The 16,818-nt window shown below is 25.8% G+C and overlaps 1 protein-coding gene across 1 annotated transcript; it reads left to right on the forward strand.

Moving 5' to 3' along the window:
• The first annotated feature begins 193 nt into the window (after positions 1 to 193).
• On the forward strand, positions 194 to 16,604 carry LOC129963996 (uncharacterized). Its single transcript, XM_056078642.1, has 7 exons — positions 194 to 435; positions 4,733 to 4,851; positions 6,338 to 6,470; positions 8,302 to 8,423; positions 11,047 to 11,157; positions 14,205 to 14,402; positions 16,454 to 16,604. Exons 1-7 carry the CDS (start codon positions 330 to 332, stop codon positions 16,568 to 16,570), a joined length of 906 nt encoding a protein of 301 aa, XP_055934617.1. The 5' UTR covers positions 194 to 329; the 3' UTR covers positions 16,571 to 16,604.
• Positions 16,605 to 16,818: the final 214 nt, after the last annotated feature.

The following is a 16,818-nucleotide window of genomic DNA, read 5'->3' on the forward strand; positions in this document are numbered from 1 at the left end:
TTAATCTAATCATTCGAAAGTAAATTTTCTAAATCATAACAAAAATTTAATAAAATCAATAAAATATCAATGATTTAAAATGTAGCATTTTATTTAATATTAAGCGATATGAAATATTTTTGTATCGTAATTGAACATTTTAAGATTTTGGCTGCTGTCAATTTATTCGTCAACCGTTGCCGCTAAGTTTTTATTTTCATTTTGCTCTGCTGCTCCTGCTCATTTATTACTTATTGCTTGAATATTATTATTTACCTGTTCATCTACTTGGTTAATTTGTGCGTGTTTATTTTTATTAAGTTACTGTTTTTTGAACTAAAATATTCAAAATGAATTTTGTTACTGCCCAGAAAGTATTTATGAATTTAATTAACTCTTTAGAAAATCAAGACAGAGCAGAATTTTTAACTTGGCTCAGAGATCATTTTTTAGCTGGTAAAGTATATATAAATTTAATATTTTGTTGCAATAAATGCATCTGAATGAAATTGAAATGCTTTTTTAATATAATAAATTTTTTTAATTCATTACTGACATTAATAATTGCAAGATTATTATTATTATTTTGCATGAAATTCTAGCTCAAATTTAAATTAAAAAGTAAAGTAGAATATGCCGTTAAACCTTCTGAAGGTGATTTTAAAATATTAAATAAGTCATATTTTTTTGTTAATGTTATCAAGTAATTTATAAGTTGTAATAATCAAAGTTATTTTTATTGTCCTATAACCCTTCCATAATTTAATCTCTCGGATTTTTTTTTTTTTTAATATTTATGCTGAATAAATTACTTAAGTTTTATGATTTAATTTTTCTAATAATAGTAGCAAATTCATGTACTTTAATTCTTGTTGCAAATGAAACAATAACAGAAAATTTTAAATAGAGAATGAGATGTATCCTGCAGGGATAAACAAAATTTCTCTAATTGAGCTTTAAAATAGCAAATAATTATAAAATTTGTATTTATTTAAAAGTAGTTGAGTATTAATTCCTTAATTATATTATAATAATTATTTTTGGTTTAGGAAGTAAGAATTGTCTGAGCAAAAATAGAAAATGAAGAAGTAAAAACTTAAGCATTGTAGTATATTATATGTACTGTTCTGATGTTGGCAACAAACTTTAAATCTTATATCAAAATAATAGATAAAACAAAGATTTTTTTTCATTTAATTTAAGGTCTCTGTATAATAAGTTATCACAAAATTTGCCAAATCACTGTTAAAATTTTAATATGCATATATCAAATCTGACATTGACATTTAAGTCAAGAATATTTGAAATATTTTTTTTATTAATAGGCAGAAACTGGCTAATACCATAATATAAATGAACCATGCAAATAATATTTAATAAAAGTAGAATCAACATAAATAATCAGCATAATATAAATTAGTTGATATTTAACAAGCACTCCTTTCAATCAGCAAAAAGTTGAATTGGATTTTGAAATATCTATTAAGTTAGTTAGAATTGCTATGGATTAAATTGAATGATTATTTCTCTCAATTAAAAAAATTGATTGAGAAAAATTTCATTAATATTATATGTACCAAGTAGAGAAGTTATATTTTAAAAAAGAACTTTGATTTAATGAAAGATGACATGCATAGAAATAACAAAGTATTTATTTATCTGATATTTTAACTTCTTTGTAAAGCTGCAGTGAATTTATTTTGTCGAATGTTTTAATCAGATATTTTTTCGGACATAATATTGATGTTGGGTTTGAAAGGGAATTCTACACTGAGATTATGATTCAATCAAACTGATTCAGTTTGAGTACTTAAATCGGTAATCATTTAATGCTGCATAGTATTTGACTTTGATTAATTCATCTAATCTTCTTTCTCTGGTTACATAATTTCATTAAATTCCAGGATTGTTGAAAATTTTTAATTATTTATAAAAATTCAAAACATTTTCATATACTGAAGTTTAGTGTTTAAATTTGTAGCATCTGGTTACATTTTTTTACATTTTTTTTCTTTGCATTATTATTTATTTAATAGTCATTTAGCGTTCTTATGATTCCTATTTAAAAATATACTTAAAATATTTTTTTAAAGTTGATTAAACATAGAAAAATATTTACACAGTAAAAACATTTAAAAAATGATTTTTGAATTTTAAGATTAGATAAAAGTCCTATTTGTACTGTAATATTTTCAGATATTATTGTGGGGGAAATGTCAAAATTTCATTTCATTTTCAGTTCATTAAAATTGTACTACTGGGGGAAGTAATAAAAAATGTACACATAAGATTCTCTAATCCGAGATCAACTTAGCATTTGGTTATTTAAGAAATGTAATTAATCAGAACTAATGACTGTGAAAATTTTTCAACATCTGTTTAAATGAAATGTTTGGAATGAAGAATTTAGTATTTTCATATTGTTACGAAATTTCCGGGTGCGTTTGGATAGTGGAAGTTATATGGTGTGGAGAACGCTCAATCAGCAGATGGCAGTAGAAAAAAAACAATGTTTATTTACACAGACAGGACAGGACAGCACAAAGACGACAACTATATTCAGCATAGAGAAGACAATTATCTTCAGCCAAGACGTGCAAACAGCAGCATACAACAAAACTCTACTGCAGACAGTAGCGCACAGCTTAGTTCAGCACTAGCTTGACTCCATTGCTGCTCTGCTAATCTCTGAAAGACTCGTTCTTTACCGTCGATTCTGACTACTACCGGCAGCTGCAGACTGCCTCCTTTTATAGGTCTCTGGTTCCCAATGTTCATTAATGGACAGATCGGGAAAATTCTCGATGTTTCAAGTATAATCTAATTTGGCGCCAAATTCGTCGCCAAGCTCTGGGACCTCTTGCGCGACACCCAGACTCCGTCTAATACAGATGACTGTAAAACAGTCTTTCTATGCTGGGAACAACTATGCTGGGAAGCAGCATCACAGATTTGTAACATTATATATATAGGTATATATTGAAATAAAAATGTTGCACTACAAAGAATTGTTTCAATGTCTATCGACTTGTAAAATTGGATGAACTTACTGCGAACTCAATAACTTTTCCTGTTGTATAAGATTTCTTAGTAAGCCAAAAAAGTATTTTTTCTTTACCTGGTTAAGATATATTTTGTGTATAGTCTATTGCATCTGGAATTTGCAAGCTTTTTAATTTAAGTCAATGCAATGGTGGATCTATGTCCAGTGTTTATAGTAGCAATTTCTTTGCACATACCTAAAAGCTCGAAAACTGTCAGTTATTCAGTGTGTATGTCTGTTAGTTTGTGCAATATAATTGCAAAGCAAGATTTCTTCAATTACATTATTAATTTCTGGTATTGATTTGATTTGTATGTTTAGAACTATATAACTTACTTTGCCTTTATTTCTGTTATTTGCCTGTCTTTGTAAATGTCAGTTATTAAAATGATAGTTAATAGAAATGGGTGCAATAAGAAATTGTGAAATTTGGAGTATTGCTACATATAAAATTTCTGATTGAAATGCTATCAAACCTTAGGTTATTCAAAAAAATTTCCATTTTAGCCTTTTTTTTTTTTTTTTTTTTTTTTTTTTACAAACAAATTACTTTAAACTAAGATAATCATCTCTTATAATCATCTAAATTCTACTTGAAGATATGTGAATCATTTTTATTATCTCAAAACATTTTGTAATTTAATATATGATCATTCAGTTAAATATATATTAATTTTATTACACAGTAATCCTAATTATAGTAATCTTAATAAGTTAAATTTGATTGAGATCTAGCTTAACATATAAAAGTTTGTAAAATTTAATTTATCAGAGACAAGGATGAAAAAAAACAGTTGCTCTGCTAATAAATTTAGAATAAAGAACATAGTATATTTGTAGGCACTGATATGAAATAGTGTATATTGAAATAGAAATGTTGCACTGAACTATGAAGACATGGCTATCAAACCATAAGGAGAGGGTGAAAATAATTTTTTTTATGTGAAATAACATGCAACATGTATTTAATATATTTTTGTGATATTTTTATTTAAATGGTAAAAAAGTGTATGAAGAACAAACTAATTATCTAGGTCTGGCAAATTAAAAAAATAATAATAATAAAGGAAATAGTTTTATAAGGAAACAATATGGACAAAACAGTTTACTGTTTGAATCCTGATAGTAAATTGCCTCACTACTCATATTTTTACTATGTTCATGTCAACTCATGGAAAGACATTATATTTATGTTTGCAACTTTTTCTTGCCATTCATTGAATTGCAAGGTTGCTTCCATTGCATTTAATCCATCCTGAATCATTTTCACCCCATCTTTTGGCCATATTTCAAACATATTCTAATTATTGCTTATTTGTCCTTCATTTCACCTTATGTATTAGCACTTGTTGTAATTTTTGTCTATTGGAATCAAGAATAGTAAAACAGCTGAATTGCAATTTATATTTATTGATTGAAATGCAAAAATATATTAAAGGGATCAATGAAATAGTGATAACATTACTGATAACAGCTGTATAATCAACCTCCTTAATTCAGAGAATATCAGTTAAAGTAGATTCTCTGGTAATTTATTGACGAATTATGAGATTTTATAATATCCAATCACAGAACACTTCCAAAACATTAAAATAAAACCATAAGTAATTTCATTGTTATTCACATTTCATGGCATTATCTTGTCCTAATTTTGATTTAATAAATAAATAAATATGTAATGAAATTTTAAGTCACTTCTTATATTTTTAGAATCTTCAGACAGCAAAGCTTATTTTGATCTAAGGACAATAGCTGAGGATATAAAAACTTTAGTTCCTACTGAAGCTATATTTCCTTCTGAGCAAGTTAATCATTCGAAGATTGGCAATGTATGTAAAACCTTAATGTATGTGTGTATATACATATATATATAAATTCAATTGTTAGTACAGTACACTCCAGAGTATCTGGTTCGCAACTATCTGGCTTCCGTACTATTTGGCCTAGTTTTCTTTTATCATAATTAAATGAAGAAGGCATTGCATTGGCAACGTTGCCAAGGCATTAGAAGCGGACGTCTGCTATAATCCTTCTACTTGTCGTGTGCAAAATGCTAGAAAAAGAATAGCGTTCTGCTGTTCATTGTTTTGGCAGCATGTAACAACCTTAATTGTTGCCGCTGACCTTGATTATTACTGCACAGTGCGTACAATATTTGTAAATTGTTCCTTGGGTATGCTTAATGTTTCCTTATGTGTACCACAGATTACAGAATTTGTGTTGAAATATGAACAGTTTATATCCTTTAACTTACTTTTTCTCTAATAAATTCTTGAAACATACAGTGCAGTATATAAACATATATGAACTACTGTGCAGAGCCTTCTATTTTAACTCGACACGTTACCGGCAACTGCTGCTATGATTCACTGGGCTGCGGCCGCATTCACAATCTACATGGCTTGAGATAAATGGAAGGCTTAGTACTCAATAAGAAGTGAGAAAATACATATTATAACAAGTGAGCTGTTGTATAAAAATTTCATCTTCTGGTATTGGTGTGCAAAGAAATGAGTTCACAGAAATCTGACTTTTTTATTATCCAACCTGCCCTTTCATCACATTAGGACGGATACTTGGGAGTGTACTGTATAATTATTTACTGTTATTCTTAATCATGAAGTAATTATTCTATTAACTATACAGTTCTAATATATATTAAAGTATTTTTAGTGTGAACATTTCTATTATATTTGCTTAAGTTACATTCAAATTGAATAAAATGTTAGAATATATTTTTCACATTAAATAAATTTAATTTTTAATTTAATCTGAAGCAGTCTAATTGATTTTGATATAGATATCAAATCTTAAATATAGAAAACCATATTTAAAATTTATACTAATCTTAAATACTGTTACCCTTGTAAAATTAAAACTTTGGTAAATCATTTTTACTAAGTGATATATCTCAAACTATCTGCAGGACATATCCAACCACTTGTTCTCTAATTGTTACATTTTGCTGAAGCCTACTTTGAGAATTTTATTTACCTTTAGTGGGTTGATTAAGTCCATGAAAATATTTTCCAATTTAATCTCAAAGTGCTCTGAGAGGGAAAGAACTGTTTAGCATCTATTAATTAAATAAAACCTATTTTGGACTTTTATTGTACTATTTATTCATTGCAACTATACTTATCTTAATGTAAGGAATGTATTATGTTTATGTTTTATGTTTTTGCATGTAAGATTTTAAATATATCTTGATTAGGAGAATATTTAATTTTGACTATATGTTGTCATTTTTCCAAAGTAAGCAGATCTTATTTTTGCTCACAATTAAAACTTGCATATAATATTTTTTTGACACAGGGCAGTAATGAACCAATCATTCATGTGGACAGTTTCCTGTTTGAAGATGATCATATTGATGCATTAGTAGAAGAAGGCAAACTGAGTAGAAATTACTGCAAAAGCTGTGGATCTGTTGAGGTTGCACCCATAAGTTAGTTTATTTTTTGCTTAGTTATTTGTTTCCACTTTTAATTTTAATGGGTTTCCTGCAATTTCACTGAATTTAAATTAAGATTCCCATTCCCCTTCCCCTCTTTAAATTTGAATTGAACTATATAGTCTTTACATGCATAATAAAATCAAAATAAGTTGCATTACATAAAACAATGTTAAATATATTTTTGTAGTGATACAAGATATGCATTTTACCAATTCCATTATCTCTATACAGAAGAAGGGATAATGAGAAAAAAATAAACAAATATATATAATTTTAAAAACACACTTTTTTGCATTAAAAAGCAGATTTTTTTTATTTCAATGATTATTTTTTCTTTAATTTATTATTCATTATTATAAATATTATAGATTCTTTTAATAATATTTTGTCAAGTACTAAAAACATGCAAATGTGCAAAATTTCAAAAACTTCAGTATCAAGAAATAAATGATAAATCAATTACAAAATTTTATTTTTACAGGCATTACACAAGTAAAATTAATTTAAAATCTGTTTAAAGAAACATGTGTTTAATAAAATTAAGATATTTTTTGTTTGTTTTTGGAACTTATAAACAATGAATATAAAAAAAAAATTAAGAAAAAAAAAACTTTTAAGCAATACTTCATAATATACTAATTGATAAATAATTCTGGAAGCTTTGTATGATTGATTGTGGAAATTTTTTAAGTAATAAATATTTTTTCATCATCACTAAGTCTGCTAAGTCTGAGGTTTTACATTTAGGTAGATATAAGAAATTAATTGTTAAATATCCGAAACACCTTCATATCAAAAACTCATGCTAAATTCATGTTGACTTATGGTAATCTTATGGTTAACGTATGGTACTTATGGTTAAATTCAACCAATTAATTTCCTGTTTTATATTTCTTGATCATTATTTATTCTTCTGCTGTTCTTTGAATATAAAAGAACTTTTCAGTCTTTTACTAAGTAAGAAAAATCCTAAATATGTCATTAAACTCTACATATCTTTTATGATTTAAGCTTCTCTCTAGATACCGATAATGAAAATATTGCATGTAATTGTTTCCTTGGATTTAATTAAAGCAATATGTAAATGTTGGCCTGTAAAATTTCAAAATATTGTTAAATGAATTACAAGGCACATCAATTGAGCATTTAAAATTACTATTGCTCTTTTCTGTAATGAATAAGTTTATTACTTATTATTATTAAGATTTATGTTGTTATAGCTTTTAATCTAAAAAAAAAAATATCCCTAAACTTTGTTGTTGGAAATCTAAACTCTGATTTATCACTTATGAGGTGTAAAATGTCAGTAAGTTTTCTTTTCATTTACAATTCAAAAGTTATAATTTTATATTTGGGAAAACAATTGTTGAAAGTTACTCATTTGAAAATAAAATTATTTTGTATTTTTAGGTTAATTTAACATAGCAGTTTTAAATACAAAACTCACCAAATTGAAAAAGTTGATTATGTTAATATAAAAATAAAATATTTTTTAAAGAATTGCCCCTTTTAGAATCATTTATCAATTATAAACTTACTGCAGAAAAAGCCCCATGTTTTGAAAATGTTAGTATAATTTTGAGTTGTCTCAATTTTAATAATTTTTTATTTTATCATTTCTATTGATATTAATTCCTAAGTATTTCCACATCTGCTTTGATCTCCAGTTATATTCTATGGATATTTTTAAATTTTATATCTGTTTTAAATTTGTCATTTTGAATTTAATTTGGTTTAATTCTGATAAACTGCATAATGGTGTTTCTGCTGTATTGATTGAATTCTCTTATTTATGATCAGCATTGCATGTTTTTGTTTCCAGCTTTTATCTCTCATTCAGCATCAGTGCAAAGAATAGAATTTATTTTTCAATATATGCTGCCCGATTTAAGTGGTAAAGTTCTTCTTGATGTTGGATCTAGATTAGGAGCAATACTTTATGGGGTAATGTTAATACTTGCTGTGGTTTGTTGCAGACAAATTCACATATATGTAACAAAACTTCTGTTGTATGAAATGTTTATACTCTTCTCTTCAATGTTTTTCCTCATTTTGTTGCTCATAATTATCTGTGAATGCTTCTTTAATACATTTTACTTTCCTTTGCCTTCACCAATATCTGTGCTCAGTTCTCTTTAGCCTCTCCTGTATGTTTGCTTTTGTGTTTTTTGAACAATTTTTTATAACTATTTATGAATATTTTTTTCTTCTACATGATTTTTTTCGTAATAGAGTATAAATATTTGGTCAAGCAGCTTAACATTGCATTGTTGCATTTTTGAGAAATTCATTTAGCCAGTAAATTTCTAACTTCTGTGATTCTGATAGTTAGATAAATGATGATTCTTTTTCTGCATGCATGTTCAATAATTAGAAATATATAGTATTAAATGTAAACAACCTTGTCAGTAAAAATAGGAAAAAAGAAAAAAATTGTAGAATGTGTTCAAATAATTATAGTTTTGAAATTCAAAATGTTTATTGTGCTTTTTTGAATAAACAAAATTTATAATTTGATATTGACTAATTCCTTATGAAAAAATTTCTTCTTCTTTTCTTTTTATTTATTTATTTATTTATTTGCAGTTTTTTTTAATTTAGTAAAAAAAAAAATTAATTAAAAAATGTGTTGAAATAAATCTTTATATTTTCTATGGGCTGATTGCAAAGAAGATAATTAATTTTTCTGCACCTATTTAATTTATAGTAATAATATATGTAATGTATAGTAATGTGAGAACAAGTATTTGTATATAATGATGATTTTAAAAATGGTGTAAAATATTGGAATTAAAATGAATGAAATTGTAACATCTTATACTTCAGTTTGTTAACTGTAGTCCTAATTTTACTATGTTTTTACAAGAAAAGATGAGCAGAAATGCTGTTGATGAATTAGCTGAAAATCATTGAATGCTGTTAAATATTATTTTCTATATTTCAGTTCCTTCGTCTGAAATAAGTTCTTGCAATATTTTTTTAAAAATTGAGTTTTAAAAGTAATTAATTATTCTTATGTATTTTTTTTATTTCCCCTAAATATTATTCTTATAATCTCTCCTACTCTAAAGCAAATGTGTTTATGCATCTTACTGTTTGCAATCTACAGGATAAAGTGTTGAATTGAGAGCTTTGGAATGGAAATATGCACTTTCAAGCAATTTTAATTTAATGAATATTTTTAGGATCATAATGTTTTTCAAAAATATTACTGCACATTAATAATTTTTATACCATATTAAAATGTAATTTTATTTTCAATTATTCTAATTTAGTTGTCATGCAATTTTTTTCTTAATTAAAAAAAAATTAAAGGTACTTTTATGCATGATTTGAAATAATGCTTTTCATTGTTGTTATGAAATTCAAACCAATTTTTAAAAACATTTATGAAATATTCTGTGTGTGTATATATATATATGAACAAAGTTCTTCAAGATATTAAGTACATTAGAAAATATATTGCATGTGCTGTATTTATATTTGTGGGTGTGGATTGAATGTAATAATTGCTTAATATTTTGTTAATATAATATCTGTAATAGTGAATAATAAAGCACCAAACTACCACATTACACAACAATATATAGCACAAATGAAATTCTATACATAATCGATACAAACTGAAAGGTTTCTGTGTTCACATTATGAAACTATCAAAAACTGTACTACACCATGAAAGGAAACAAAGCAATAATAAATAATTTCTTATAATTGATTTTTTACAAGCACTTGACGGAAATAAATACAAGATATCACAAGATATTTACAATATTATTACAGTATAGTCTTCTTCTTCAACACTCATGAGCATATTTGCAAATTTAAGTATTTTAATTTTAAATATAGTTAAAGAATTTATATGTAATAAAAACATATGAACAATATTCTTTCTTTATCTATTTTTGTTATTAGCATGCTTAAATACAGCTAACAGATTTTTGGACACAGTACATATGAAATTGTGTCTCATCAATTTTATTGTGGAATCATTTATGTTTTTTATGTGAGGAAAGGAAATTATATGCATTAATATCTAATAATGTATGATTAGAGGTTAGGTGATGCAGACAATAACAGTTTTTATGCAAATATGATTCCATGTGACTTGATTCCATAAAGGAGATCCATGTACAGAGTAGGCAAAGCAAGTGTTAGGTTGCTAAAATAACATCAATTATATTTCTATCTCAATATAAGTTTGAAAATACCTTGTTCAGAGGAACATGAATAGCAAATTATGTTTGAAATTTAATTGAAATAAGCATAACCATTATTTGCATTGAACAACCTAAATATCAATGATGGTTGTAAATAAAGTTAATTTTCTTTAAAAAAATTAAATATCCATTAAAAGGTATTTGAGGTAAAAGGTATAAAATGATACTTTTTATTTTTGTAAAATATTACAATTTAGAAATTTTTATTTTATGGTTGTTTTTAACTAACTTTTAACTATCATTTGTTTTAAGGAGAATGAAAGTATGTATTTTTAAGTAATGATTTATTTTTTAGTCAGTTTCTAGCAATTGCTTTATTAAAAAAGTTGTTTTGCCTCTTTTTTTAGGCATATTATTGCAGCGCTGCTAGTAAAATTATTGGAGTTGAAATCAATCAAGATTTGTGCAAATTACAGAATTATATTATTGAAAAATATGATCTAAAAGATAGAATACAAGTAAGATTTAAAAAAAAAAATCTGTAAGTTTCATAGTTTTATTTTAAAAAATTATGCAAGCAATTAGAAGAGGTTTAAAAGAAAAGATCTTCAATTATGAAATAAAAAGATTTTATGTGTTTTTAGAATTTCTGATGCTTAATAAATATATTTTTCCATAGAAGTCATTTCAGATTTGGTTCCCATTTCTGTTGTTATTTATGTACATATATCTATAATCTCTACTTATAAAATAAGAGGTTTTATACCTGTCTACAGAATTGATTGTTTGATGTAGAGTTGCCGAATTTGGCGCAAATATATTCTTGAAAAGGGGAATTGCGCATCAGAGTGATTTTTCTGGGTTTTTTTGTTTATTTATTAGAAATTAAGCAAAATTATGGTGTATCTTTGCAATGATATTGGAAAACATTTTTGCTTTACATTTTTTTAAATTTAAAAAAAATCCCTTATTTAATATAAATTTAATTATCTTGCTTTTTTCCTCTAATTTTGAAAATTAAAAAACAAAAAACAAAACGTTTTTATACATAATTTCCACTAAAATGTTTTTATTATTACAGTAAATTTCCTACCATTTTCTTTGTTTCATTCACTATTTAATCATGTTTTTTCTTCTATAGTTTAAAGTGAAGGAATGAAGAATCTGTTTATATTTTTATATTCTTTGTTAATGTCAGAATGAATTTTTGCTTTCTGAATTTATTTCATTCAGCTTTTTGTGGTATTTATAAGCAAAGTCTGTTAAAATTTTTGATATATTAAAAAATAAGCTGTGTATGTTGAATGATTTTACTTGCAAATCTTTAGATTTTTTTATCAACATGTTTCAGTTTAGTTAACATACTATTTAGTATGCTCACATGGTTCATATAAATTACCTTACCACATTTTAATGTTAGTCAACAATGTTTGATGATTGAGAAAGTTATGATTCTATGCCATTTTGACATGGCTCCACATACAGAAAAAGCACAACATGTGTAAAGGACCTAAAATAAGAGTAATTAAATTTCTGCCAAAATTTGAAAAATTAAAAGTACTTTGCTGAAGGATCCATGAGCATCAAATTGTGCATAAGTGCTTTAATTGAAATCAAATGCAACACATATTTTAGATGAATCAACTGGTTTTCAAAGGCAGTGGTGAAGCATAGGGAGTGGGCAATTTTAGTAATGATGTTATCTTGTAATCTGAACTATTTCTTTCCAAATTTTTGTCACACCTACAATTGAGAATAATTTTAACAATGAATAAATCTTGTTTGCTCTTGTGACTGGCAATACTATCTGTACCTATGGCAATAAATTGTTATCAGAATGTTTATAAAATTCCTTGCAAATTAAAATTTGGCTTAACATGATCACAGAAGAAACAAAGCAAAAAGAAATGCAACTATTTAGAATTGGTGTATTTTATCATAAAATTATTGATCTTGTTGGATCTGTAATAAGTAGCAAAGTCTCAATCACTTATTATTCCACACATTTATTGCAATTTTGGAAGATAAATGTTGTCAACATATCAGTAGACAAGTAATAAAGGCCAAATATTATTGAATTATAGTAGGCATCATTCTGGTTTTTCTTATAAACACTAAATAAAGCAGGTATTAGAATACATACTGATAAAAAAAATCAAAAGTAGTGGAATCTTCTATAGTTTTCATTGGAATAAAAAATAAAACTACTACAGGAATTTCAAACATGAGCTACTATAGAGATCAAGTATATGAGAATAATGTTGTAATAGCCGAAAAACATTCAGAAATTCATTAAAAAGAAAAAAAAGTTTACCTCTCTTCAAACCATTCATTAAATCTGGCTTGTTTACATGCTACCTTAGTTGGTATAAATTTTAAAACTTTTTTCAGTACATTAGAGCATTGCTTTTTTTTTCTTCTTGTATTTGCACATTGTTGGAAAGCTGTGATAGTAGCTACATGCAATAGTTTAAAGAGGGTTCAGGATACGTGATAGAGTTCGAGCGGTAATCTTAATAAATCTTAATGACATCTTTACAAAGATATTTTGGTTATTTTTTTTCCCCAATTGACAGAGTTTGTTGAAAGCTTAAACATAAGAACAGACACAAGAACTCTGCTAGTTACAATACTGGTTTTCCTTTCTTAGTTTCTTGGACTTCTGGCAGCCTGTGCTAGATGAAGTGAATGATGTATATATATATATTTACAAACAAAGGGACATATGAAACTTTGCACTCAGAAAGTAAGTGTTTAAACAATACTGATAGTGAAATGAAAGAAACTTATAGATGATGCTTATAAATTTTGCAAAAAAATGTCTTAGGCATTTTTATGGAACCTCAGTCACAAAATGAGAAGGCACATTCACAATGGATAACTTGTGCCATAAGAATGAGTTGAGATCAAAACTGTTTTCTTCATTAAATACATTAATTGTAGAAATTAATGATAGATTTCAGCAACTACAAAATTTAGTGGAAAAAGTTTGCTCATTTAAAGCTGGTTAAATTATTAGGGTTTGGACTTCATAAAATATAATCTAGACTGTGCATCTGTCAAAATTGATGAACAGGATTATAAGTTTGGAAAAGTTTAGCTATGGGTTTTCATAGCTTTATAGAAATTTTTTAGAATTTTATAAAATTATGCAAATTATTTTTATTTTATGCAAAACAAAGTAAACACTTTCAATATAAATGGAATTTTTTTCTGAAAGAAATGAAATGTACACATATACACACAAACATCACAGAATAATTGTACTGATTTGTAAAAAATGTGCTTATTTGTAATTGTATTTGTACCCTTGTGTTGAAGTCCATGCAAATTATTACTAAATAAATACTATCAAAATATGATTTTTTTAAAAATTTATATAAGTTGCAATCTGAAATATTTTTGTAAATGTGCTTTTTGCATGAGTTAAAGCTTAAACATTTTTGTAGTAATTATTTATATGCTTATAAATATTGCTTTGTTAAATATTCTAAATCAACTGTATTATTTTGATTTGTTTACAAAATTTTGAATAAAATTACCAATTTATTCAACTTTTAAAAAGGTAATCTGTGATAATATCTGTAATTTGCCTGAAGTGGTCCAAGCAGCAAATGTGATTATCCTCAACAATGTGTTTGAATGCTTCATGCCCAAAGAAACTCAAGAAGAGATTTGGAAATGGCTTAGAAATAATGTCACAAAACCAGGCACAATTTTAGTTACAGCTCCTAGTATGGAAGAAACTCTAAGTTCTCTAGAGGTAATGATTTGGTGCTTAATAGTCAATATTGCAAAAGAAAACTCCATTTTTAATTTCAATGTAAAAAGAGAGCAAAATTACGATTTTTATAATTTTAAATTTATAATTTAAAAATTTCCAAAAATTCTTTGCAAATAAGATGTTTTTCAATAATTTTTTGCTTTTTTTTTCTGCAGTTTTGTTTATGCATTACTGGATATCAGAGAAAAATATCTGTACATTGTTCAAATTGCTAAAAATTAGTTTATTATTGCTAAAATTAATATAAAAATTTTCTGTTGCAGCTATAATTATTTCTTCAATTTCACTATGAAAAAATTGATAAAATATATTATTTATTTAAAACAGAGTCAGCCTTTAAAGTATTGGATTGATTAGTCCTTATTGTGTTCTGTCTCTCACAGGACCAGCATCAGAGTAGAGTCTGTCCTTGGCAGAAAACAGTGGGGGAGGCAGGATTCTTGATCTGGGTACAAGAGGCTCAAAATGTTGAGAATTTAAAAATATATATATATAAAATTAAAATTCTAATTTTAAAAAGTTATTATTATTTTTTGAATTTTGTCGCATTACTTTTTATTTACCTTCTTTGAAACATTTATATTTCATATGACATAGAAAAAAGAGAAATAACTTTCAACAACTATTTGTGGAACATTTATGCCAAATGTGGTTTTAAATCCATTTAAAGTGTTGGTGTTCAAATTACCAGAATTTACACTTTAAGAATATAAATATAAATCATAAAACACAAAGAACTATAATTTCGTTATTTATTACTTTTGAATTGTTGAAGCCATAATTGTACTGCTTACTCCTTATTGGGCATTGCTCTATTTCTCTCTGCATCAATAATACAATCTGTTATTGCCTCAGAACAATGGCTTAACTAGGATGGGGCATGAAGAATGCATACACTTTATAACAGGCTTGAAACTTTATAAAAGATATCTTTCCCCCTGTTCAAAGTCCTTAGAATCTTTAAAAAATCTGTTCCTACCATTTCAATGAAAAATTAATACATATAGTCTTTTTTTTTTGCAATCTTGCTTCATATTTAAATTAACCTTATAAATCATATTTTAACCTATTCAAATATATCTTCCTACCATTAATAGAAAAGGTCATAAATTCTGAGTATATAAATTATACTAAAGATAAAACAGTAAAAAAAGTCTGGCTTCATTAAAAAAAAATTATAAAAATGAATAAGTCAAAGAAATTTTTAATCTGCATTTTGTTGATAAATAACAAATAAAGAGAAATTGTTTTAGTGAGAACTAAAAAATTGACAAACAAACTAAGAATGTTTAAAGTGAGAACTTTAAACATTCTTTATATATGTACCAAATTTTCTGAATAAAATTGCCATTTGTCCAAAATTTTTAGAGAGTAATTAATTTGATATTATTTGTAAAAGCTTTTTAAATGGCTGAATATGAAAACTATATATAACTTAAAAGTATATATTTCCCTTTTTCACAGATTCATAAAAAGCAGATGAATGTAAGTTGAGCTGATGATATAACAGCTTGTACAAAATAAAGTTTTATAGCTAATTTTTTTTTTTTTTTTTACAGTGGTTTTTATGCTATTTTGCATTGCAAAAAATATATTTAACATAAAGAATTTCCAATTAATGAAAGATGATTATTTGCATATTAATTGATATTGTTAACTTAAATTTGAGAATTCCATATTAACCACAAATGTATGTTTATATTTTTAAAAATCTAGTTTTTTTTAAACTGTAAATAAATAAACAAAAATTTATTTCAAATTCAAATATTATTTCTCAATGCTTTGGTTTTCAGAACTTGAAAAAAAGGTTAAAAAAATTTTTTTTTTTTTCTTCTTAAAAATGGAAAATATGTATTTAAAGTGTTTTTAACTCAACAAAATATTTAAGATAAAGAATTATACAATTAATAATGCAAACTGATAATTTGTTAGGTGCTTACCCACAAATTTTAAAAGATGAAATGCAATGCTCTTACTGCTTTAAATTTGAATGCTAACTTATAAATTCTTTGATGTTTTTTTTCCTTCAGACAGGTATCGTTGTCTCTACATGGTTGAGAAAAATTCCCATTACAGATCCAACAGCAGTTCTGAAAATGGATGACCAAGATCTGTTGTCAGAAATCTGTTCATATACTGTAATTTAATTACTTACAGGAATAAAATATATAATTTTCATGAAGATAATTGTTTATATATGACACTGATATGCTTATAGTCTTCAGCACTATAAATGAAAGGAATGAAATTTAAATTGCCTTTTTCATGCGATTAATTTCTGTACGGAATCATTATAACTCACCATTTCATAGATGTTTATAAAATTATCTAAATTAGTTCCGAGTTTCATGCATCATATTCTCTATTACTTCACTGTATACAGTCATCAATATTA

The sequence above is a fragment of the Argiope bruennichi genome, chromosome 3 (genome assembly GCF_947563725.1).
Source record: "Argiope bruennichi chromosome 3, qqArgBrue1.1, whole genome shotgun sequence".
In the NCBI taxonomy this organism is placed as follows: Eukaryota; Metazoa; Arthropoda; class Arachnida; order Araneae; family Araneidae; genus Argiope; species Argiope bruennichi.